We start from the raw sequence: 26,687 nt of genomic DNA, 5'->3' as shown, positions 1-26,687 counted from the left end.
CTCTTGTCACCATCGCTCTCTCTGAACCCAGCGTGTTCTGTGCTGGAACAACGTATAACTGAATACTGCAATGCTAGTCTCTGCGTCAGGAGTCTATTCTTTAACAAATGGCCCGCTCATTTCCCAAATGTCTTGAAAAGTGAAGTTTTTCTGGCCACAGGGAATCGTGGTGCCTTTTTCCCTTTCCAAGAGCATCGACCCCCAACCTCCCACTCGATTCCTCCATCCGGGCTCAGCCTCCCACCGCAGCCCTCAGGTGTCCTGCTGGTGCTTCCCGGGTTGGCGGACAGCCAGAGGCCAGCCCAGCTTCCGCCTCGCATGCGCTCTAGCCGTCGCCTCGGAGAGGGTAGGAAGAGAAGGTGCCCAGAACACAGGGGCAAAAGAGAAAGAAAAAAAATAACCCACCCGTGGTCGTGCACGCCTGTAAGCCCCCAACTCAGGAGGCTGAGGCAGGACGACCAAAAGTTCAAGATCAGCCCGGGCTGGCCCCCCCTCAACCCCTCAATCCTGGCACAGTTTGTTCAGGGTCCTTCATTGACCTTTTAATTGTATTTCAGTGGAGGACAGAGAAAAAAAAAGTCTCACATCTGCATTCTAACAAGCAAGTGGTGGGACAAAGTAATCAAAGAGAGAACAGGGTGCTCTACAAGCTGCCCAGAGAAGCCAGGACCTTCCAGGCTCACTGGCTCTTGAATTTATTCATCCCGTTTAAGAAGAAAAGAAAGGAAGAAAGAAAGAGAGGAGAGAGAGAGAGAAAGAAAGAAAGAAAGAAAGAAAGAAAGAAAGAAAGAAAGAAAAAAAAAAAACCGAGGTGGAAACCTCCAGAACGCCTCCCTAAGCCGCCTACCGGACCTGTCCGGACGTGAGGGCGCAGTGCCCTCTGTCGGCCGAGAGCAGTACTCGCCGCGCTGACAGGATTCCCGAGCCTCACGCCCAGACTCCTGAGGAAAACGGAAGTCACAAGAAAGGGTTCTCCGGAACGGAACTGCCTCCGCCTGTAGTTCCTACCCGGACAAGATATTAATTCGCAGTAAAGGACAGGCACAGCCAAGTTCGGAGAACCTGATGAGCGGAAGTTCTGGTACGCGCACAGCACCCTGGGAGCGGAAGGAAGCGGTAATTCCCGAAGCGCATCAGGCATTTACCGATTCGTGCTGTGGGCAGCGTGCTGGTACCTCTAATTGTTGGCCTTGTTTCTGCACGGAGGTCAGAAGTGGCAGAAATCGCAGCGTCGCTGGGGAACCTGAGACGGCGTGTGTGCCATGGTGAAGAGATCCCGGCGGCGTGGAGCGGCCCAGTGGGCTGCTGTGCGAACCAAGGCTGGTCGCATCGCTACGGACGAAAATGAGGACGATTTAGGATCGCCACCCTCTCCAGGGAACTCCAGCTACTACCAAGATCAGGTAGATGAATTCCATGAAGCGCAGTTTCGGGCATCCTTGGCTAGGGGCTGGAACGAAATGGAGAGTGGGGAGGAGGATGGCGAGGAGGAGGTGCTAGCCCTAGACATTGATGAAAACGACGAAGATGGTGAGAGTTCCGGGGACGAGGATGATGATGGTGATGATGATGGTGGGAGCTCCGTACAGAGTGAGGCTGAGGCATCGGTGGATCCCAGTTTGTCGTGGGGTCAGAGGAAAAAACTTTACTATGACACAGACTACGGTTCCAAATCCCGAGGCCGGCAGAGCCAGCAGGAAGTAGAGGAGGAGGAAAAAGAGGAAGAGGAGGAGGCGCAGTTAATTCAGCGTCGCCTGGCCCAAGCCCTACAAGAGGATGATTTTGGAGTCGCTTGGGTGGAGGCCTTTGCTAAACCGGTGCCTCAGGTAGACAAGGCTGAGACAAGGGTCGTGAAGGATTTGGCCAAAGTTTCAGTGAAAGAGAAGCTGAAAATGTTGCGAAAGGAATCTCCAGAGCTCTTGGAACTGATAGAAGACCTGAAAGTCAAGTTGACAGAAGTGAAGGACGAGCTAGAGCCATTATTACAGCTGGTGGAGAAAGGGATCATTCCATCTGGAAAAGGAAGCCAGTACCTGAAGACTAAGTATAACCTGTACTTGAACTACTGTGCCAACATCAGTTTTTATTTGATCTTGAAAGCTAGGAGAATCCCTGCACGTGGACATCCAGTCATAGAAAGGCTGGTTACCTACAGAAATCTGATCAACAAGCTGTCGGTTGTGGATCAGAAACTGTCCTCTGAAATACGTCATCTACTCACAGTTAAAGATGATTCTGTGAAGAAAGAACTGAATCTAAAATCAAAATTTACCAAAACAAAGCCAAAGTCTGTTTCACAGACTTCTGCTGCTGATCTTTCTGATGGTCCTGATTTTGATGACGCTGCACTAAAATACTCTAAGGAATTGTTAGAAAGGCAAAAGTTGAAGAGAAAGAAAGAAGAAAATAGTGCAGAAGAACAGGCTTTTGAAGATCAAAGTGCAAAGAGAGCCATTACCTATCAGATTGCAAAAAATAGGGGACTTACACCCAGGAGAAAGAAGATTGATAGAAATCCCAGAGTCAAACATAGGGAGAAGTTCAGAAGAGCTAAGATTCGAAGAAGAGGTCAGGTTCGTGAAGTCCGCAGAGAAGAGCAACGATACAGTGGTGAATTATCTGGCATTCGTGCAGGAGTTAAGAAGAGTGTTAAGCTGAAGTAAAGTTGCTGCTTAGCTTAGTTTTTGACAGTTATTTTAGATCAATAAAAGTATTTTAAATTTGTGATTGTATTTATATACCTAATTTTTATGTTTACAATTTGTCAATTGAAATTGGAGGGGGGAACAGTATTGCTTTGCTTTTTGTTTGTTGGGGTTTTTTGAACGGGGTACTAGGAATTGAATCTAGGGCCTGTGCTGGGGCAAGCACTCTACTGAGCTATAGGGAGCCCTGGGTTTCTGCTTTATTTGCCCTTTATATTAAAGTCATACTAAGAATTGTGGGACTAGTGTAAAGGTACAGGGGAGGGGCATTTGTTTTGTGAGAGCTCTCCAATAGTTTGGCTGTTAGCCTAGAGATATTTTCCAGCTATTTGTGGAGTATTAATGGAACTTAGAACACTTACATATATGTAATTTTTCATATGAAAAGAATGCCCCTTTGGCAGACATATTTTTTGTAAGATAGCCTTGCAAAAAATGTTTGACAGATTTCATTTACCCAGTTGTAATTCTTGGACACAATACTACATTGGTGAGGTTGTTTGTTTCTTTGTTTTGAGACAGGGTCTCACTATGTACGCTGGCTGGCCTGGAACTCACAGAGATCCCCCTGCCTCTATCTCCGAGAGCTGGAAATAAAGGTGTGGGTCACTGCGTCCATCCAGTTGGTGAGTTTAGTGTTAACATGTATTTCTTGCATTCTGTAGCAAACTAGGAATGGAGAACAACTTTGGTTAAACATGGAAAAAGGAAAAGATACCACAGGCAAAAGAAGCTGAAATTGTGCAAGATTAACTTGCTAAGGGTGACCTACTTGGGATCTGAATCCAAACCAACATAACATACCAGTTGTAAGCATTTTCTCATGATCCTTTATGTGGTAAATAAGATAAAAATTCGATATCCCCTCTACTGTAGTTTACCCTGATTTCTGTTTGTGCTCATACTCAGTTTGCTGAAAATTTGTTAAGATTAAACTTGCCAGGGCTGGAGAGATGGCTCAGCGCTTAAGAACACTGACTGTTCTTGCACAAGACCTGGGTTCAAATCCTAGCACCCACATGATAGCTAACAACTGTAACTCTAATTCCAGGGGATCCAACAGCCTCTTCTGTCCTCTGCTGGCATATGACACGGGTGCACTTACCTACATGCAGGCATAACACTCATACACATATAATATTTTTAAAACAAGATTAAACTTGCCATGTACAGTTGTATATCAGCTAATCCTTACAGTAACTATGAGGTGGTATAGCTGTCTTAGTATCACAGACAGGCTGAAATTCTTGGCTGGGGAGATGGTGCAGTTGGTAAGAGCCCTAGTGCAAGCATGAAGACTTCAGTTTGCATCCCTAGCAGCCATTTCAGGTGGGGGGGGGGGGGGGGGGAGACAGACCTGGACATGGCTCTATGTACCTGTAACACAGCATTGGGGGATGGAGACAGGTAGATCCCAGTAGCTCACTAGCCAGCCACCCCACCCAGTCCCAAACAGCAAGCTTCCAGTTCAGTGAGTCCTTTGTCAAGGTAATAAGGCAGAAAGGGATAGAGGAAGACACCAGACATCCAGCTTGGGCCTCCATATGTGTGTGCATGTACACATACAGGCAAAAGAAGCTGAAATTTTGCAAGATAAACCTGCTAAAGGAGACCTGTTTGGGTTAAATCCAAATCAACCTAACTTTAAGCATTTATTATTTTAACCTCTGACTTACAGCTACTTCCCAAGTATAGTACACATTCCAAATTATTTTTCCTTAAAAGGTAGGGGCTGGAGAGATGGCTCACCAGTTAATGGCACTTGCTGTTTTGGCAGAGGACCAGGGTTTGGTTCTCAGCACCCATGTGGCAGCTAACAACTGTCTAACTCCAAGGGATCCAACACCCTCTTATGGTCTCCACATGCTTTGCACAACATAGGTGCACTTGCATGTAGGCAAAACATATAAATAACTTAGAAAAAAAGCAGGTTGGAAATAGTATTGAGCACTTAACTGTTCTTGTACCTTATTTGTACTTATTTCTTTTTTCTTCAACAACCTGTAAATTCTGTTATCCACCTAAGTGTGCCATTGCAGTAGGTCAGGACGCCTTGCAGGAGTCAATCATGTGGGTTCACAGATTGAACTCAGGTTATCCATCAGGCTTGTGATAAGCACCTTAACCACCAAGCTATCTCACTGCCCCTATTACCACTTTGTGAAGGTAAGAAAAAGGCAAAGTTAAATGTCCTCAAGGTCACAGATTTTAGGCACTAGAGACAGGATTTCAACATAGCCTCTGGCTTTCAGAGCTTAACCCCATACTTCCTTTTCTGATAAAGTAGAAAAGCACAACTTTTGTACTTACCTGGGTGATTTTGAATTAATTGATCGGGAGTTCACCTTGGAGAAACTGTATGGGGGGCGGGGGCAGGGGGAGGAGCAACAATAAAGAGCAGACTGTAGTTAGACCACTTAAGTTCCAAACCCAGTTCTTATTTAGTAGCTATGACTCTGCACAAATTATTCAGTTTCAGTGCTTGTTTCTGTTTTTTGTAAAACCTGGAAAATAGAGCCAGGCTTGATGGCATACACCTTTAATCCCAGCAGAGGAAGCAGAGGCATAGCTAGTTGCAGTCCAGCTGGGGCTGCAGGGAGACCCTGTCTCAGAAAGACCAAAGTAGGGGGGCAGGGAACCTGGATAACAGGGAATGGGATATAGTTCAGTTACTATATAGTACTTGCCTGGCCTGCAAGAGGCCCTGGGCTCAATCCCTTCTACTTTACAAAGTGGGCATGATGGGGCATGCCTGTAACTCCAGCACTTGGGATAGAGGTGGGAGGGTCAGAAGTACAAGGATACATAAGCAGTTCAAGACCAGCCTGGGCTAGAAACCTATCTCAAAAATGTGGAACAGAGTTAAACCTTTGTAGGACTATTAAGAATAAGTGAACTAATATGTGTAAAACACTTAGAACAGTAAATTGCATAGTAGTTGCCCTGTAAGTGCTGGGATTGTCGAGAGATTAATACCCTACATGAGACACTGTCTTCCCCAAGACAACAAAAATTTTGAGAGAATTGTCTACATGTCTCAGATTATACTTATATACACATCCATACATAGGAGCTTGGCCTTATGTACATGTACACACTTAGGAGCTTGGCCTTTAGGGTTAGATGGTACTGAACTTTACAATCTTACCTTTAAGCATGTATGCGTCAGGTCTACTCAACATCTTCCTCCCTTACATTGAATAATAGGTTACTGTTACAGCCTTTTAAGTAGTTCGATGGCCTGTAGTGCTTACATTTAACCTATTTTTTAAAAGGAAGGGGGGAGGGTGGAGAGACAGCTCAGCAGTTGAAAGCACTTCTTGCAGAAGACATGGTGGCTAATAACTGTAACTCCAGTTCCAACTGATCCAACGCCCTCTTCTGACCTCCATGGGCATTTCATGACATGGGTCCACTTACATACATGCAGACAATACACTAACACATAAGATAAAAATATATTTTAAAAAACTATTTGAAGCCGGGCATGGTGGCACACACCTTTAATCCCAGCACTTGGGAGGCAGAGGCAGGTGGATCTCTGAGTCTGAGGCCAGCCTGGTCTCCATAGTGAATCCAGGACAACTGGGGCTACAGGGAGACCCTGTCTCAAAAAGACCGGGAAAAAAAAAAAAAATCGAATGAATTCATTTCTCTGTTCTACCATAAGGTTTCATTTGGGGACAGGATTGGGGGAGGGGGTGACTTGAGACAGGGTCTCATGTAGCCCACATTAGCCTCAAACTCGTGTCTACAGGGAGACTATGTCTCAGAAAATAATAATAATAATAATAATAAGGCAATGATGTACTACCATGAAACTAGAAAACCTCAAGGGTAGTCCTGGAGAATATTTGAAATCATGGACTTCATTCCTCTAGAACCATAGGATAGAACTAATCACACCATTTTATACTCTGTTGGTGGTTTAGTTCCATGGCGTTCAGCAAGAAAACTATTGTAAGGAGACTGGGAATGTAGCTCAAGAGTAGAGTGCTTTAAGGTCCTTTTATTCCAGCACTGTAAGAAAGCAACCAGAAAACATTCCAGGCTGGGCGCAGTGGCATATGTCTGTAATCCCAGAACTGGAGAGACAGGCAAGAGGATTGTCATGATTTCTATGTCAGACTGGACTATAGGAATTTTCCTTTTACCCTTTGGTATTGCTTTCCTTGGTCTGGGTAGATAAGATCATTTTACCTTGGGTACGTGAGGGGATTGTTCAAAGCAAATAATAGAAATTTATTAATATTAGTACCTAGAATTTTTTAATTAAGTGATCTCTTGTAGACACATTTTTATTTACATCATGCTGAATTTACCTTTAAAGTGGGAATAAAAGTCAAGAAAATTACTACTTAAACTTCAATGCAGATTTTCCTGAGCCACTTCACAGGTCCTGATGGTCACAGAGAGAACTAAGGGATTTTGGTAGGCTTTTAGAAAGAAGGAAGGGAGTCTGGAACTACTTAGAGAAGTCTTTGTGCATCACAAAATGGAAAAACCCAAAGATGTCGCCTCTGGGAGCAAACGTGACAAAGCAATCAGCTGCTTATAAGGATTTTGTTGGGCCTCACAAAAGGTCAAACCTTTCGGGGCGGGGGGGAGAAAAGAAGTCAGATCTGTTGGAGCAAAGCATTGGGGGAAGTTGGGAGTAGTGGAGATGGCAATATGAGGAAGGCCAAGCATATTAAAAGTTAGATCGAAAGCAACAGAACGTGAAGCAAGATAGGAAGATGACATTGGGAATGTAAGGAAAGGTTAAATCTCACACACAAACACACACTCTTGACTGAGTTTCTAAGGAGCTTAGATTATATTCCAGATGGAGAAGCCAACTAAAGGTTTTAAGAAATATTATGACCTAGTTAAAAGAAGAGTAAGTAGCACTATAGAGCAAGAGAACTGGAATGAATTAAAGCTAGAGGCAGGGAAAATAGCCATGAGTCCTTTGCAATAATACTAGCAAGATTTAAATTAAAGCAAAGAACAGATTAAAAGATTTGAGAGAAATTCAGAAAAGAATGTAGATAGAGAATTAAGACAAAGGAGATGAAGTTAAAACCACCCGGCAGCCTCTGGAACATTAAGATATTACATACTAAAACCCCACTCTGGGGACTGAGAAAGGCTCTGGGAACATAGTTCCAATCCAGTCTGGCTAGAGAGAGTGAAATCCTATAACAAAAAAGCAAAGCAAACAAAAAACAATACCAAACACTAGACACAATATGGAAAGGTCATATGGAGCAGGGCTCTGATTTCTGCAGATTCTATTCTCACAGAATACCCAAGGAAGACACTTTTGCTGTTAATAGTGGGATTTTCATAAAAGAAAGACATGATTACCAAACTTAAAATAACAAATCAGTGTGTTCTATTTTCTATTATGAAAATAATATAGCAACAGGGTGTGGGCAAATCTATAATCCCAGCACTTTGAGACAGAGGCAGGAGGATTACAAGTTTGATAGTGAGGTCCAGGCCACCCAGGGCTACATAGTGAGACTGTCTCAAAGGAAAAAAAAATTCAAATCTATGTACTATACTGCAAAAGATCATCATCTCTTCTCCAGTGATTGCTCTTCTGATTGACATCAGTAAGAAGCTTATACTAAAAATATATTATCATCCATAACATTAATCTCTAAAAGTCTCTAATATACTGTATCCTTAATATCTGTCCAGAAGATCACCAGAGTACATTTGAAATCCAAGTCTAGATAACTGAAGTTGAAAGGTACCTTCTGCTTTATTTCACGAGAAAACTAACAGAGCTGGATTCTTAATTATAGTAAACTGGATCCTGTCACTTTTTAAAAACATACAAGAAAATGCCCTGTACATTTTCAAAAAGGAACATGTTTATGCTTGTTTTTATAATCTTGGCTTCCTTAATCAAGTATAGCATCTGAATCAGCCCATTATGTACATCACTAATGGTAATGCATAGCTGTGATTGTATTATTGATCCAAAACCTAAAAGCATATGAAACTGAGGACTTGGAGTACCATCCACCTTTAAGGGAAAAGTTCATAAATAGCCGTGCCTATAAATTTTAAAAGACTCAAATGTCAGCTGAATTTTTGTATTCATTATGCTGTCATTTAATTAATGGTAGTAAAACATAGAGCCCCTTTTAAAAGCAGAGAAAACCAATATGCTACAGGATTCCACACCATGTCAGTTTCTATACTTACAAGTATCTTGGCTTAACAAGAAGAAAACTGGCATACCATACCATAATTTCATGACTCCCCTGGATGATTACTGGCTCTCTTAACAATGATTGGTGAAGTTCTGCTCTTCTACCTATAGAGTCATGCTTATTTGTTTGCTTATGACGGGAGCTCCTGTGTAGCCAAAACTGGCCTCAAACTCATCATCCATTTCAGCCTCCTCAGCACTGAGATTACAGGTATGTGATGTCATGTCTGGCCCAAATTCTCTACTAAAGCATGTCAAAACATCTTGGTTATGGAACCTGAGAATGGGATTCTTAAGTTTCTGCATGAAAAAAAGCAAGGTAAAAGGCCCAAATAAAGCCCAGGTATACTTTTTCTCTTTAATACAGTCTGCAATTCCTAATAAGAAAATGTCTTTTTATCAAGATCCTCACCCTCACCATGTGGTTAAAAGGAACTGGGTTATGCTGGCACATGTTTGTAATCTCAGCCTACAGAGGGCCAGGCTGGAAAAGAATAATGAGCTTGAGGGCAACCCTGTGTCAGAGAAAAAGAAAAAAACAAAAAATCCCCAGCTAGCACAAGGGAGGCAGAGGCAGGTGGATCTCTGAGATCAAGGCCAGCCTGGTCTATACAGTAAGTTACAGGCCAGCTGGGGCTACATACAGGGAGACCCCGTCTCAAATAACAACTATGCATGTATTGCCTGTGTTATTTTATTTTTTGTCTTTTCCCTGTAGCCCCAGCTGGCCCAGAACTCACTATGTAGATGACCAGGCTGGCCTTGAACTCACAGAGATCCACCTGCCTCTGACTCCCCAGTGCTGGGATTAAAGGCGTGTGCCACCACACCTGGCCTTAAGATTTATTTTTACATGTATGAGTATCTTGCCTACATGTATGTTAGTGCGCTCATGCATGCAATGCCAGCAGAGGCCAGAAGAAGATGTCAGATCCCCTGGAACTGTAATTACAGACTATTGTTGGCTGCCATGTGTGTCCTGGGAACCAAACCTAGGTCCTCTGCAAGAACAGCCTGTGTTCTTAACCTCTGAGCCATCTCTCCAACCCCCTACTTACATTTGTTAATATCTTTCTGAGTAAGAAATAATTTTACAGAAGAGGACAAATTTATGGAATCAACAGGTTGGGGAACTGCCAGATACTTAAAGCTACTAGTAAATTTTCTAAGGTTACTTGAAGTTAGCATCTTGTAAACATTTCCTTTTTTAATGTTCTTGTTTTAAATGCATGAAGGATAGAATTAGAGGTCTTGTGATAATAGCTAGTGGTAATTCAAGAGTGATTTGCAGAAAATAAGGTTTACTTTTCATTTATGTAAAGTTTAACTTCTACAGAGGGAGAGATCTGACAAAAGACACAGAGTAAGTATGCAAAATGTTACAGGGAAGTGGTTTTTAACTGACTAGCATGAGTTCTATGTCAGCATTTTGCAACTTGAACACAAAACTAATCAGCTAGAAATCCATGATAAAGAATAGTGATAGAAGAGGGTCCTGGGGCTCTTATCTGCAAATCCCAGCCATCTGGAAGTGGAGGCAGGAGGATCATGAGTTCAAGCAAGCCTGGGCTTCATGTAAGATTACCCACCTCCCTGGACTCAAAGAAATAAACAAAAAACCCATAGTGATAATAACTAGGGATTGTTTTTCTTTGGGAAATGTTTACTTTGATCGCATGCTTAATCGGTAATCACTGATTTAAGTATATGAAATAACAGTGGCCGATTACTAACAAAACAGACACTACTGTTGATCAAAAACACAACTCTCACCTCAAAGGACCTAAGAGGTAGTTTATTCAGGAGCCAACTATGAGTGACATGGCCCAGGAACACAGATTTAAGTCACTTCAAATTCTATGTTCCAATATGGTAACAGTTTCATAGATTTTTTTTTATAGTAACAGAGCAAAGAAGGTCATAAATCAAGGCACTTCTCAAATACATTGGTGGAAACAAGTGGGCAAACACCAAAACTGAGAAGTCTCAACTATAGGCCTCAGATGATGTCTGATGATACCCTTAGCCTTCTGATTGGTGGAAACTAAGATTGTGTTAATTTAATTTATCCTCATAAGCTTTTATCTATTAGTCACAGGATGTTAGGCCCAACACAGTTGTGCAAGGAATAGCTATTTAAGGGGCTAAAGCTATCCGCCAGATAAATTATAATTAGGATCTGGACCTGCAACATTCCAAACTATAATCATGGAAGTTCTGATCAGTTAATCAGCCTTTCAGGAGATTCGAGGGTTCAGGAGATTCAAGGAGATTGAAGATGCAGGGTTGGTTTTTTTGTTGTGTCCCGCCCCCAACTTTCGTTCACGCTAAAAAAAGTGCAAAATGTCATATAAATTGTAAACTAGTTGACAAAACGAACCCATGCACATCTGGAGCACTGGAAAATTGAGGCATAAAGCAAAAGCAAATACACGATTTCTAAAGAGCGCACATGAAAAGGAACAAAAAGTGGAAAGACTATCCTCCCGTTGTTTTATAGAGAATTCCTGAATCAAAATCGTGAATCAAGAGCTGAAGTGAATGGCGATAGTACAGTTTAATACTTGGACCAGCAGGGCAGAGACAGTTACCTCCTTAAAAATTAGCATTGGCTTCTTCAAGTCGGAGCTTTGTGCCTCACTGCTATCGAAGTTGGCGGTTACAGCATAAACGCCGGTAGAAGTGTGACCAGGCCTCCCACCCGTCAAGCAGCTGCTGGCCACAGGGTTGAGCCAGGGGCGGCTGAGGACCCGGCCAGCTCAATCTGCCCCTCGGGGTCGGTAGAGGAAGATGGGGAGCCGGCAGGCGCACGCTGCCCCCTAGGGGCGCCGAGGCTCACCGGGGCCGGTCGAGAGGGGCGGTCGCCGGAGGCGGCGCTGAGCAGGCCGAGCCGTCGGGCGGGGCGGTCCTCGGCTGAACGGGCCCCGGCGGGGCGGGTAGAGCGCGGAGCCCAGGCGCCGGCCCGGCCACGGAGAACGGTGGCAGCAGAGGCGCGACGGGGCGGCGGATCCTCGCCGTGACCCTTGACTCCTCGGCTGGGCCCGGCGAGGCCGAGGCGCTGCGAAGCCAGGAGCGAGCATGGCTGAGCCCTCGCCGCCCAGCACGGCCGCTGAAAGTTCCGGCGAGGACCGGGCGCGGGGCGGGGAGCCGCGGCCGGAGGAGCCCGAGGAGCCCCGCGGAGCTCCCGCCGGGGGTGCGGACCGAGAGGGCGAGGCGGGGCCCTCGGAGCCGGACTCTCCAGTGGCCGCCCCCTTCTTCCTGCTGTACCCGGGCGATGGAGGAGCGGGCTTCTCTGCACGCCCGCCGCCGCAGCGCGCCTGGAGGACCCCGCCATCGCCGGGCTCCCCACTGCCCTTCCTGCTGCTGAGCTACCCCAGCGGCGGCGGCGGCGGCGGCGGCAAGCACCGTGAGTGCAGGGACAGGAACGGGAACCGGGACGTGGCGCCCGGCCCTGCGCAGCCGCGCCTCTGTAGGGCATGGGAACCCGAGCGGCCTCAGGAGGTCGGGTGCGGGCGCGCGGGGGGGGGGAAGCGGGGCGACCGCGGCCCCGCAGAGTATCCACCCCCGGGTGGTCCAGGCCGCGGGCTCCCGCCTGGCCTCTTGGCTGCCTCTGGGCCGGGCGCTCGCACTCTCCGCCTCCCACGTGCTGGGACCGAGGCGTCGAGCCGCCCCGGGCCTCCCTGAGGGCGCCCGGCCGCTCCGGGCGGCACACCGGCGCCATTCCCTGGAGGATCCGTGGAGAGGGCGCCCAGAACCGGTCTCCCGCCTGACGCGCCTCCGCGGGCTCCAAGTAGGTGTGGCTGCCCCGCGGCCTCAGCCCAGCTGAGTAATTTTTTTTTTCCGTAAGCGTTCCCCAAACCCATAAATGAGAGCAGCCTCCTGCAGCGAGAACAGAAGCGGTGGAAAGGTGGGCGTGGGGACTGGAAGGGAAAAGTGTGGCTTGGGGAAGGGCACCTCCCAGTGTCGTGTCTTTTGTCTGGAAGAGGCTTTCACGCCTTTAAGCCACTGTCACACTAAGCCCCCTAAATGCAGCGAGCCCCAGTCAGTGTTGTATTAGTCAACAAACGTTTATTGCTTCTGGCAGAGCCGGCCTCCAGAGTGGGTAATATGAGGACTCTTGGAAGAGTGTCAAGCCTGGTTTAAAAAGACAGGACCTTACGGTATGAAGATGTGGTTGGCGATTCTAAGTATGCTGTAAATGTCAAATACCTTACACCTTAGGAAGGAGTTAGAAAAGGCAGGGAAAGTTGCCTGAGTGAGGCTCCCCTCCCTATTTTTAAAACGCACTAATGCAAAATCTTGAAGCAGCTCTGCGCTGCCAAGAAACTCTGACTTGGCGTTTTCTACCTCCCCATTCAACTCGTTAGAAAAGATAAGCATTTGTTGAATGTTTCCCATGTACAGGTACCGTGATTATCATGGTTATCACTTGTCTGTGAGCTTAATGTGTAGTGTCCCCTTTTCAGATGAGGAAGCCGAAGATCAAAAGAATTACACGATTGTTTTCAGTAACAGTTTAAGAGAAGGAATGGTCTTGACCCAGATTTCTTGACCCTTCCATGACGGTGCTCTTTAATCAAACAACAAAGGTCCAAAACTGAGCTACCCAGTAAAGAACCACTGGATTCAGCTAGTGGTAGTCCAGTGTTAACCTCTCTTTACTTCTTACCTGGAAAATGGTCAAAGACTGGCTGGCCATTGGCTGAGTCTTAGAAAAACAACAGTTTGATTTGTGTACACTAATCTCCAGTTAGGACTGTCTAATTCCCAGCAGGAATGAGTCCTTTTGTATAGCAGAGGGTGTAGAGATAAGAATATAGACCATTCTGAACACATTTTATTTTCTAAAGAATAGGCTTTTTGCTTTTTTTCAATGTATAAATTTTATTGGGTTTTTGTGCATTTCATACACTACATCTTAATCATACTTAGACCCCCCCATCTGCACCCTCTTCATGGCCCCCCACTGAATGCATTCTATCATATGTTAAGGCCTATCAGGTCAAGTTGGTGTCACCAGATGTCCCTTGGTGTAAGTCCATCCACTGTAGCCTGTTCAGTCTATCTAGTATCACTCCCTTAAAGAAGACCAATTCTCCCTCACCCAGAAGTGATCAACTACCAATAGTTTTTCAGCTAAAGCTGGAGCATCCTGCCCATTTCCTCATCTTTTTTTAAGCACAGCTTCTTTTTTCTTCCTTCAACATTTCTATTTCCATGTACTCTGCTTATTATAACTAGATCAATGTAGAATGGAGACACGTCTATGAGTTTGTGTAATAGTTGTATAAGATTTAATGTAGAAAAAAATTTTCAGATGTTGGCCAGTGTCAATTGTAGGGATTACATGAATTCCACTTAATTTATTTGATTCTTTCTGCTCTGTAACGATTGACCCTGTTTATTTTTAAGCATTATTAGAAACTGGGAGCTAAGTATGATCAAGAACAAGAAAGGAAGATTTAAGTTACTGGGGCTTGAACCCATGCATGTGACAGGCAAGCCACTGCCACCATGGTATGGGAGATTGAAAGCTAGTGTCATGAGTATGATCTTTTACTGTGACTGTGTGATACTAGCAATTCTGTGGGGTGAATTGTTAGCACTTAAGCATCTTAGAATTTCCTCATAGCCTTTATATCTGAAGCAGTTCATCAAGTTTGTATAAAGGCTCAGAAAAATAGCTGAGAACGCATGGCTCCTCACTTCTGCTTTTAAAGACTGGTCGCTGAAGACATACTAGCAAAGACATGACTGCTACGTACTTTATTGAAATTTGAAAGTGTCTTAAAGTATTTCCATTGAACTTTGAGTTTTATGTGGTTTTCTTGTACTTTAGAACTCACATGTAGAGCAAAAGGAATACTCTAATTATGAATGAAAATATGTCCTTGTTGCTCTGCAGAGTCAATATAATACTGCTTCCTGTAATGTACTTGAATATCAGAACTCTCCTGACTTCTCAGTTTTTAAAAGACCTCTCATTTTAATTACCAGGACGGCACTTGAACTCAGCTCAACACTAAGTAGTTACAGTGACTGAGCTCTGCTTCCTTAGCATCTTTTTCTTTTCTTTTGAGACATGGTCTTAAAACTGAGCCGGTGCTAGCCTTGAACTTGAAGTGCTCATCTTAGCTTAGCCTCCAGGATGCTGGGATTTATAAGTGTGCCACCACACTCAAATCCTAGTTTTAACTTTGTGATGCATGTACCAAAAGTGTATGAAATGTATGATCCTGAAAGAGTGAGTTATGGTAGTATTTTTCTATTTTAGAAATCATGACTGTGCTCAATGTTTGCTTTCTTGAGGCAGAGTCTCATGTAGCCCAGGGTGGCCCCAGACTTGCTATGTAGCCAGGAATGACATGGAACTCCTGGTCCTCTTGCTTCTACCTCCTCATGCATTACAGGCATTCCCTACCACCCTAGTTTTGAGGTTGGATTTTTTTACATTAACTTTTCATTTGAGATCAGAAGCTTTGTTGTTAATTGGCAGTGTAAAAACAGCAAATACATGTACAAACAGAAGAGGTGACCTAAACTTTTTAGGGTTTATAACATGGTTTTAGAGGATAGGATGTCCATAAAATCAACGTGCTAGAAAGCTCCTGATGAACCTTGCTGGATTTTGTTTTTGAATCTTTGCTGCTAAATCTCTTTGGTTTTTGTACTCTAACTCTTAAATGCCATGTTCCTTACTATACCTTTTAAAAAAACTGATTGCATAGTCCAGGCCTGGTGGTGCATGTCTTTAATCCTAGCACTCAAGAGGCAGAGGCAGGCAAATCTCTGTGAGTTCGATGCCAGCCTGGTCTACATAGTGAGTTTCAGGCCAGCTGAGGCTACAGGGAGACCCTGTCTCAAAAAACCAAAAAAAAAAATTTTTTTAAACTGATTGTATAAATAGCACAAAGATCTATTGTTTTTGCTTAGTTATTTTATAATACAAATGTTCATCATACAAAGTACTTTCCTCTTTGTGGGCCCTAATACCACCACCCACTCCTATCATGTTTCTTATCAGAGGATACCACTCTGATATCTGACAATTTATTGAATTGTCTTTCAGGACTTTTTCATGCATTCATAAATGCATGCATGTTCCTATATCATGGAGCCTTTCCACTCTTGGTATCTGTGAAGTTCCATGCCAATTTCTGACAGCTACCTGATCAGCTGTGCTGTGGTATAATTTACTTTTAATGATTTCTTTTTCTGCTAATAACATTAGAAGTTTTCCTGTGAATTAACAGGATGGACAAGAAATGACTTTTCCTTAGAAAAGCATTCTTGCTGTTTACATGTTCACATACAGGTGTGTCCAACAGGTGGTCCAGAGGCCACATGTGACCCAAGATAGCTATAAATGCAGCACAACACAAAATCATAAACTTACTTAAAACATGACTTTTTTATTAGTGTGTGTGTATCTGTGTGCATGTGTGATGGTTATTTTTCATTGTCAGCTTGACACAATCTATTATCATCTGGGAAGAGTCTGAATGAGGGATTGTCTAGATCAGGTTGGCAAGTAGATATGTCTATGAGGGATTATCTTGATTACATTAATTGAGGCGGGAAGAGCTGTCCACTTCAGATGGCACCATTCCCTGGGCAGGGGATACTAGACCATGTAAGTGTGGAGAGGGTGCTGAGCACAAGTAAGCTGTTGACTATGGATGTTACTAGCTGTTTCAAGTTCCTGCCTTGACTTTCCCATAGTTGATAGACTGTGACCTAGAATTGCAAGTCCAATAAATTCCTTTCTCCCTTCAAGTTACTTTTGTCACAATATTTTATCACAGCAACAGGAAATGGAACTAGGACAGTGCGTGTGAGTGGGTACTTATGTGGAGGTTAGAGGACAATTTTAGGGAATTGGTTCTTTCCTTCCATTGTTCCAAGCATTGAACTCAGGTCATCAGTTTTGCATAGCAGATGCTTTACCCACAGCCATCTTACCAGCCCTATTTGTTTTATTTTATACCTCAAAAAATTTTTTATTATTTTAATTTTTTTTTTGGTCCTTTTGAGACAGGGTCTCCCTGTAGCCCCAGCTGGCCTGGAACTTGCTATGTAGACCAGGCTGGCCTCAAAGTCACAGAGATTTGCCTGATTCTGCCTCCCAAAGTGCTGGGATTAAAGGCATGTGCCACCATGTCCAACTTATTTATTGTTTTAATTTTATGTGTATGAGTGACTTGCTTGTATACATGTAAGTGCACTTGTGTCATATAGAGGTCAGAAGATGGCATTGGATCCTCTGGAACTGGAATTATGGACAGTTGTTAGCCGCTATGTGGGTGTCGGAATTCGAACCTGGGTCTTCTACAAGAACAGCCAGTGCTCTTAACTGCTGAACCACCTCTCCAGCCCCCTTATTTTATAACTTGATCACGTAGTTCTTCAGCACAAACATTGTGGATGACAAGGTTATGTCACAATGTCAAAAGGCTGAACCCCTCACACCTTCTATTTGTGTTACCTTTTCTTTTTCTAGCTCCTGGAGCTACAGAAAATATTTGCATTTTATGTGATGCCAGGCAGAGTCCACATCTCTTGTCCTTTTTCTCCTAGTTATAGCAGTACACAAAGTATGTCCCACTCATAAAGAAACCACTTTCCTTCTGTATCTGTGTGTGCTGTTTTGCAAGTGAAGGAGAGCTGGAAAAGGAATAGAAAGGGGAAAAAAAGAATCTTTAAAAAGATGGCCAGTGTTACTATGATGAACCAGTTCAAATACTACTCAACAATGAGAGCCATGGTCAACTCCCACATAGTGCCAAGGATGAGACATGGGGACATATTTGAAGCACTTGAAAGTGCATCATGTGGGCAAGGAGCTTCCTGATTTACATATGTGCCCCGGAATGAGTATTTAAGCACAGGAAACCAGTTTTATATTTACAGCTTCGTGTGTGTGTCTCTGTGTATAAATCATATACATATATGTATAGTTGCTTATCTTCCATTAATATTTGTTATTGTCTCTCCCTTATTTTTAATTGCTTAATAATTTTATATAAAATATTATACCTAGCCAGGTGTCGAGGCAAACATCTTTAATTCTAGCACATGGGAGACAAAGACAGGAGAATTTCTGTAATCTATGTAAGATCAAGGCCAGCCTGTTCTACATAGATCTGTATACATAGATAGATCTACGCCAGAGTTCTAGGCCAGCTGGGAGATCTGTCTCAAAAACACAAAACAAAACAAGAAAACAAAACATTATACCTAGTTCAGTATACATGAATTAGTTATAGGTCAAATCTGCTATCTACTTTTCTAAATTTTGCAAAGCTAAAAGTACTTTGATTTGTAAATACAGAAGCATCTACCAAAACTGAGGATTTGAGAGGAATGGTCAAGTCATCAGGACTGAAGTTTTGAGCATGCACCTTCATACTAAATTTTTGAAATAGATTAATTTGTGACTTTTGATTTGTTTTGTTTGAGTTTTTATTTTTGTTTTTGTTTTTTGAGAGAGGGTCTCATGTAGCCCAGGTTGGCCTTGAACTTACTGTGACTGAGGTGACCTAGAACTCTTGATCCTCCTGCCTCCACCTCTGGAATGCTGGGATTAAAGGCTATAGGTATGTGCCACCACGTCTGCCTGTGGCTTCTTAAAGAATGACTACTTACGTAGCTTATTGTTGAACAGTGCCCTGATTACAATTCTGTGTGGTTCATTAGTCTGCTAGTTTTCAGCTCTTTTCCAACTGTGTTAAGAAAGCAAAGACATTTTCTAATCCATTAAAAACTTATTTTGATGGGGGCTGGAGAGATGCCTCTTGCAGAGGACCGAGGTTCAGTTCCCAGGACCCACATGGTGATTAACAACTGTAACTCCAGTTCCAGTGACCAGAGGTCAGAAGGGGACATGTTATGGCTCCACAATTACACATAAAAAAAAATAAATTTTGGGCGTGGTGGTGCACGCCTTTAATCCCAGTACTTAGGAGGCAGAGGCAGGTGGATCTTTGTGAGTTTGAGGCCAGCCTGGTCTATGTAGCAAGTTCCAGGTCAGCTGGGGCTGCAGGGAGACCCTGTCTCAAAAAGACCCAAAATAATAATAATAAATTTTAAAAAGGTTTTTAAAAACTGTTTTGTCAGATGGCAGATAAAAGCCCTGATACCAAAAGAGAGAAAAGGAGACCACTGGAGAACTGGAGTTTAGCCTCAGGAGTGTTGGAGTGCAGGTGGCCTCTTTCCACATACAGCTCAAATCACTTGAGACATCCTGAACTTTTGAGGTGCAGGTAGCTCTATCATGTCTCTCTTTTCTTCCTTAAGACTAGACACCCTCTTTTCCTTTCACTACTCTCGTGACCTGTCAGTATCAAAAAGTCAGATTATTGATGGATAGAGCAACAGCTTTCAAATATTTCACTTTGCATTTAAGTCTTGACTTTTCTTTTGCTTTCCTGTGGCCAGCCTTAGGTAGGTTCTTTTTTCTAAGCAAAGAGAAGGTATAATTATTAAGGAAAAGTAAAAGCACACTCTAGAAAGTAGGAGAGCCTCCAAAGGAGGAACACTCGGGTTCGTTAATTTTCTTAAAATTGCATTTATTTATTTTGTGTGCATATGTGTATGTGCCACCATGTACATGTGGAGGTCAGAGGAGAACTTGAAGGAGTTGGTTTTCTCCTTCCACCATGAGGGACCTCGGGAAGGAACTCAGGTCATCAGACTATACCAAGTGCCTTTACCTGCTGAGCCATCTCACTGGCCCAGGTTCATTCTTTATAGACAGTTTGTTCCTGCCATCTTAGTTGCATTCTGGATGCTAAAGGATCATTAAAGTCTTTTCATTATATAGCAAGAGCCTCACTGTAACCTAATTACAACAAAGAATGATGACCAGTGATATAATACAAGCAGTATACCGGCTCCCATTTGTGGGATGTTTTTATGTACCTGCAGAAAGCTAAAAATGTCACATATGTCAGTCAGTGCTTATTTATTGATTGGTTTGCTATATTTATTTTTATTTTATGTGTATGAATGTTTTACCTGCATGTATGTAAGTGCACCTGTGTCATGCAATGCACACAGAGGCCAGAAGAGGGCATCAGAACTGCAGTTACAGATGTTAGAATTATCAGGAGTGAAGAGAATATTTTTATTTCAATATTTTTTTAAAAAGGTAGAATTTTGCCAAGAATCTACCAAGCATGTCCAACCTTCTGACATTCTTGCATGATGTCATCCAACAAAGTTCACACAGAATTGCACAGTCAAGTTCCAAAAAATCAGACACAAAAACATCTCATAATATTTTAAGTAAGTTTATAGGTTTGTGTTGTGCTGTCCTGGGCAGCATGTGGCCCAGAGTTGGCAGTTAGACCCTAGATGGATGATAATAAAGTATAGCACAGTTAACTGGACAAAATAATGATTTTTCCATCTTGGCTAATATTTCAAAGAATTCCTTAAATTAAATTAACTAAGGGGCTGGAGAGATGACTCAGCATTTAAGAACACTGGCTGTTCTTGCAGAAGACCTGGGTTTGAATCCCAGCATCCACATGGCAGCTAGCAACTGTCCGTAACTCCAGTTCCAGGGGATCCAACAGCCTCCTCTGTCCTCCACGAGCATTGCACAACATGGGTGCACTTATCTACATACAGGCAATACACACATACACATAAAAATAATATTTTTTTAAAAGTTGAGTAAAAGATATGCTGTACCTCCATCGTTGTACAATAGGGAACCTGTAGTCAATATGAATAAATAGAATCTCTTATTTATGAACATTATAGCACATCACAACTACTATACTTCTAACCCAGATATTATCAGTATTGAAACTTCACCCAATATACTAAGTGGTTCATATACAGGTTTTAAAATGAGTTTTGGAAAGTCAGTAGTGTACTGTAACCATTAAAGATTTGGTCTTATGGGGCTAGAGAGATTGCTCAGTGGTTAAGAACACTGGCTGCTCTTATAGAGAATAGAAAGATTTGGTTTGAATTATGAGGGGCTTGGGGTATCGCTTGGGGTTGTAACTTGTGCAGAGCAAGCAACAGGGTTCAATCATGAGCACGGAAAGAAAAAAAAAAGAAACGAGGAAACAAAAGAAATTATATGAAAGGAAATATTTTTGGAGTTACAAAGCAGTGGTATTTACAGGGTATTAATATGGTCATGACCTGTACTCTGTGTGTGTGTGTGTGTGTGTGTGTGTGTGTGTGTGTGTGTGTGTAAATATATATTTTTTTCCTTTTTTTTTTTGAGACAAGGTCTCTCTGTAGCCCCAGCTGGCCTGGAACTCACTATGTAGACCAGGCCGGCCTCGAACTCACAGAGATTCACCTGCCTCTGCCTCCCAAGTGCTGGGATTAAAGGTGTGCGCCGCCATGCCCGGCCTTCATTCTTGTTTTTTTTAAGAAGTATCTTGTTATGTATCCCAGCTAATCTTGAATGCAAAATCCTCTTGCCTCATCCTCCTGAGTGCTGAGATACAGGCACGTACCACCACACCTTATTTACTCTAGCTATTTTTGAATAATTGTGAAAGGTCTTCCTAAGTCTTCCCAGGGCTGCTGGCCAGATGGCATTCCTCTGGCAAAGCCTATTCAGCAGCTACCTAGCTAAGTTCTCGTTTGGTACCAAGTGGATTTGACACTGGACATATGTTAAAGGGATTGGTGGGGCAGAGGTGGGACACTGAATCATTTGGGAACGTTCAAGTACACAGGAAAAGAAGAGGTTGGCAAGAATGGACAGTAGGAGGCACACAAAAGCAGAAGTCTCAGCATGTGCCTTTAGTATGTGCCTCTTATAACTTTAGAATCTGTTTAGGGACTCTCCACAGACATGTATCTACTTCTGCTAACTTTTTACAGATGGGAAATCTAGTCACTTGATGTGAATATTTGGCAAAATTGTGACCCATCACTCTTCTTCCTTCCTCACAGTTTGAGAAAACACCTCTGCAGATCCTGTACTCAGATCCCCTTTACCTTTGTTCAGTTGCTCTCACAAACATGTGTCCTTACAGATTCCCATGTCATATAAAGAGAGCCGTGTTTTGCATTTCTAGCACTCTCATAAAGTGCTAGAAGCCTTATTGTAATGGTGATGATATCTGGCATTTACTTACTGCTGACTCTATGCCAAGCCTGCACCTCATCTACTTAATTCTGAAATAGTTCATATTATCTCCCTTTTGTTAGTAAAGAAATGGACAAGAGACAAGTAATCTGGCAAGATTGCTCAGTTTCTGTGTGGTAGACATACGACTCACCCTGGGCATTCTGCTTCTACAGGGCATGTGGTCTGTCACACTCCTTCATCCTTTCCACACCTGCAATCATGACCTACAGCAGAGCCTTCTTCTCAGGCAACAGCCCTCTAGTTCCTTCTCCACATGTTAAAACACCTGCCTAAGAATGAATGAATGAATGAATGAATGAATGAACAAATGAATGAAAGAAATTCATATCAGCAGTTGGATAGTGCAATTATGTCACTGAGCAATACTGACTAGCCCACATGTGACAGGGACTTGGAACTTCTTGAACACTTGTAATTGTTTCTTGTGTAGTCCTTGCTTCAGTCTTTCTGTAGCCTTGTTCTCAGCTATCCCTAGTCATACAGGAGTTGCTCTAGACATGTTAGATGCATGAATTTTATATACATAGAAATGGCACTTGGGAGGCCAAGGCGGAGTTTGGAAGCTGTGGCAGGAGAATCTTGAGTTCCAGGTCAGCCTGGGCTGACTGGCAAGACCCTGTCAAAAAGGAAGGTGGGAAGGGAAAAGCCTATGCCAGAATCTGTTTCTTGAGACATAAATTTAGTTTGATTTTCTAGAACTGAAAAAAAAAATTCAAGATTGAAATAAAACTCCTAAGACAGTGGAAAATAAGAAAATACCACTGTATGAATATGAAGTTTTTTAGAATTGGTCCTACACCAGTAAGCATCTACTGAGGGACTGATATTTGGTAGGTTCTACTTTGAGCAATATATGGAAATACCTTACAAAGCAGGTGGATTTCTTCTTGTGGAGGCTGTGCCCTTTGTGAAGCTAGTTGTTTAGTTCCATTTTACAGCTAAGCACATTGAGGTACAAGGAGGATACATTTTCCAAAGTCATTTGGTAGTAAGTTGTTGATAGCTCTGTCTGAGTAAGTCATTACTTACTGCCACTAAGCCATGAAATCAGTCTATATTCCATGGTAGAAGTTATTTCTGTTCTTATGCTGGTTAATTTTAAGAAGTAAAACATGGTGTACTGCAGTGTTCCTAGTGACATCAGTTTCTAACAGCATGACAACAGCTCACCTTCCTGGGTATAACCATTTCATAATCACTTATGTCAGCATTGGTTAATTTCTATAAAGGGATACTGAGCCTACCAAGAGTGTAACTTCAAATTGAAGAAATCTGACAATTTGAGGTAAACACAGTAGATTTTGCTTGTGGGAGAAGAAAAGTGTTAAGAGGAAGGACTGAACCATGTGAAATAATCATGATCTTGGCCTTTCTACCAATGTCAATGTGATAACTCATCAAAGATATAGCCCTTCATGCTAATGGTTGCTAGCAAAATAGGAGGAAAATGATATTTTTCTTCATAAATTGTGAAACCATAAGCCAGAAGCCTCACAAAACAGAACTTTGTGAGTGCCTGCAGATTAGTGTAGTTGAACACATTGACAGATTTTAAGAAACTGTGATGTAGGACTAGAGAGATGGCTCAGCAGTTAAGAGCACTGGCTACTCTTGTAGAGGACCCAGATTTGGTTCCCAGCACCCACATGGCAGGTAACAACCATCCATAACTCCAGTTCCAGTGGATCCAACAGCCTCTTCTGTCCTTCGTAGGCATTGCATGACATGGGTGTACTTACATACAAGCAGGCAAAACACTCATACACATAAAATAAAAATAAATCAAAAAAGAGAAAAAAGAAACTGTGATGTACAGATTGGGAACTAAGGAATAAGAGATAATTAACTATAAAATAAATGAAAGGTTAGAAATTTGCTCAGTTGGTAGAGTGCTTGCCTAGCATGCACAAAACCCTGGATTCAATCTCCAGGACTGCAAAAACCAGACATGATGGTATATACCTCTAATTTCAGCACTTGGGAGGTGAAGGCAGGAAGATCAGAAGTTTAGGTCATTCTTGGCTACATAGCAAGTTCAAGGCCACCTTGGGATACATGAGACCCTGCCTGAAAAAAATTAAGGACAACCTGGGGATATGATTCAATCAGCGAAGTGCTTGCCACTCAAGCATGAGGACCTGAGTTTGATCCCCAGAACCCATGTTAAAAAGCTTGGTGTGGTAGTCTATGCTTGGAAGACAGAGACAGAGGGATCCCTGGGGCTTCTTGGCTAGCCAACCTAGCCTATTTGGTGAGCTCCAGGCCAAAGGAGAGATGTTGTTTCGTATAACAAGGTAAATAGATGGTACCTGACTGTTTCACAAAACAAGGTGGATGGCACCTGAGGAATGGAATGACACCTGAGACTGACCTTGGGCCTCAACACCCATATGCACACCCATGCACCCACTCTTGCACACACACACATGCTCATACATAGTAAAAATGCAGTATTGAATTATATGTATCATATAAGCTTTTTATAAAGTTCAACAGAACCAAAGCTAAATATATTGTCTAGTCATTCATATTATTTGTAATAATATATGTATATATTATCATATATTATACATATATGTTATATAACATATATAATATATGTGTATATTAATATATAATATTGGTCTTTTTGAGACAGGATCTCCCTGTAGCCCCAGCCGGCCTGGAACTCACAGAGATCCACCTGCCTCTGCCTCCCAAGTGCTGGGATCAAAGGCATGCGCCACCATGCCCAGCTTCTCACGTGTCCTTAACGTGGAAGTCCACCTGAGTGAGTCAAGTGATTCAGTGAGGTGGTTTTCAGCTCTCTTCCTAGGATGATGGTATCGTGAGTCAAGTGGCATGTCTTCTATGATGCCTGTGAAGAATTTGGTTTAGCCCTTGCCATCATATTACAGGAAAAATGTGCACTGGATTCTCACTTTCTCTGAAAATTCCTAATTTTGAAAAACCTGAACTAAGGCCAGGCATAGTGGCACATGCCTTTAATACCAGAACTTGGGAGGTAGAGGCAGGCGGATCTCTGTGAGTTTGAGGCCAGCCTGGTCTGCGTAGTGAGTTCCAGGTCAGCTGGGGCTACAGGGAGACCTTGTCTCAAAAAGACCAGAAAAAAGAAAAACCTGAACTAAATGTGTAAAGGGGGGGGGTGTGCTAGGTAGAAGATACGATTTGTGGAACATTAAGGTGTCAGATTGAAAAAGTTGATTTTTTTTTAAGTCCTCTTAAATGAGTTGAAGCTCATGTTTAGGATCTTTCATGGGGACCCTGCTTGAGTACTGACATTGGAGAATGTTGAAGAAAACTTGGACTTTGGGGGCCACCCAGACAAAGCAGCTTAGAGAACAGATCAACCACTTGGTCATTGTGTGCTCCTTGGCTGAACTTTGATTTACTTATGTGTACAAAGAGATATCATGTCTACTCTGTAATATGCTGATAAGGATTTGATGTGGCATTTGCTAACCACCTAGCAGAAAACAGAAATTCAGTAAATGAAGTAATTAAATTGAGTATTTTACCATGCTGTACAACAAGAACATTGGACCTGACAAGTCAGTCTTTGTCTTGTCATAGTCACAAATGGGAACTAGTATACTCTAAGAGAATGTGACTTCTAACTGAAATGTTTGTCTTGTTTGTTTTGAATCAGTCATGTGGAAAATCCAGGCCATGTAAGCAGGTAGAACGAGGTATAGTGATTTTTGGATCATTACCTTAGATTCAAACTTCACATAGGCCTGCTAATTCTGTTTTAAGACCACAGGTATCCTGCTCCTGCCCTTCTCACAGCCTCCTTACAAATATGTGCAATTATTGACAAACAGGTTCAAATGAGAAAAATAGTTCAATATAGCTTATAAGAAAAAGATTTTTTTCCTTTCCCCCTTTTTTTTTTCAGTGTTGAAATTGAATCTAGGACCCCTTATGTGCTAGGCAAGCACTCTATCGTGATGCTATATTCCTAGTCAGAAGTCAAGATTTTCTACTTGTGAGGCAGAGGCAGGTGGATCTCTCTGTGATTTGAGGCCAGCCTGCTGGTATACATGGAAAGTTCTAGGTCAGCCAGGGCTATGTATTGAGACTTGACTTAAAAAAAAAAAAATAACCTAAGACATGACAGTATTTTCCTCTTATGTGAGGCTAATATATTTATGTACTTAATGAAGACCCAAATATATAAACAGTACTTAGATATATTTAGAATTATTTTATTAACTTTTATAAATAGTGCTGTTTTATAGTAATTTCACTGTTCATGTTAACTGTAATGACTTGTAACGTTTATCTGATGAGCGGGTTTAATTCATAGATAGCAAAGGGTTTTTTTTACCCAAATATGGCTATTTTTTAAAAATCTTTGACAGTCCTGCCACAGACTGATAGGAAAACTAACAAGTACCATATTTTCCTCTCTTTGCCCAAACTTTTAGTTGCTTTGTGCTCCCTCTGTGTCCTCTACCTGAAAAAAAACAAGGTTGAGAGGGACCTGCGGAAAGGATCTTACTCAAGTTTCTGGCTTGATTTAATAGCCTAGATGGTCCTGTTGTACTGATATTTTGTAATCAATCCAGATCTCTTTCCATGGTTAGTAAAACCTGACTGGTTAGTGAAAGATAGGTTGCCAGAATTTGTGACCAGTCAGAAT

At 42.6% G+C, this 26,687-nt stretch overlaps 3 protein-coding genes across 9 annotated transcripts in view; 2 read left to right on the top strand and 1 right to left on the bottom strand.

Annotated features, from left to right (window-relative positions):
• Positions 1 to 11,636, bottom strand: part of Jchain (joining chain of multimeric IgA and IgM) — a 48,954-nt gene extending 37,318 nt beyond the window's left edge. The window contains exon 1 of one of the 2 annotated variants that reach the window (XM_008829355.3): positions 11,505 to 11,636. Coding sequence is in view for 1 of the 2 variants with exons in the window: in XM_029561753.1 (XP_029417613.1) it covers positions 11,505 to 11,522 (18 nt within the window). In the remaining variant the exon portion in view is untranslated. The remainder of the gene's footprint in view (positions 1 to 11,504) is intronic. The other variant, XM_029561753.1, reaches the window with a different exon arrangement.
• Utp3 (UTP3 small subunit processome component) lies at positions 877 to 2,732 on the top strand. The gene has a single exon (XM_008829354.3). It carries the CDS (start codon positions 1,263 to 1,265, stop codon positions 2,661 to 2,663), a length of 1,401 nt encoding a protein of 466 aa, XP_008827576.1. The 5' UTR covers positions 877 to 1,262; the 3' UTR covers positions 2,664 to 2,732.
• Positions 11,637 to 11,865: 229 nt separating the features above from the next.
• Positions 11,866 to 26,687, top strand: part of Rufy3 (RUN and FYVE domain containing 3) — a 96,103-nt gene continuing 81,281 nt past the window's right edge. For 4 of the 6 annotated variants that reach the window (XR_003848890.1, XM_029561733.1, XM_029561725.1 and 1 more), the window contains exon 1: positions 11,967 to 12,319. Coding sequence is in view for 5 of the 6 variants with exons in the window: in XM_029561733.1 (XP_029417593.1) it covers positions 11,992 to 12,319 (328 nt within the window). In the remaining variant the exon portion in view is untranslated. Of the gene's footprint in view, positions 12,320 to 26,687 lie in introns of all 6 variants that reach the window. The other 2 variants (XM_008829336.3, XM_008829344.2) reach the window with 1 other exon arrangement.

The sequence above is a fragment of the Nannospalax galili genome, unplaced genomic scaffold, assembly GCF_000622305.1.
Source record: "Nannospalax galili isolate Female #2095 unplaced genomic scaffold, S.galili_v1.0 scaffold50, whole genome shotgun sequence".
NCBI classification, from domain to species: domain Eukaryota; kingdom Metazoa; phylum Chordata; class Mammalia; order Rodentia; family Spalacidae; genus Nannospalax; species Nannospalax galili.
Note: the sequence above shows the minus strand (reverse complement) of the source record. Positions and strands in the feature narration are given on the sequence as shown.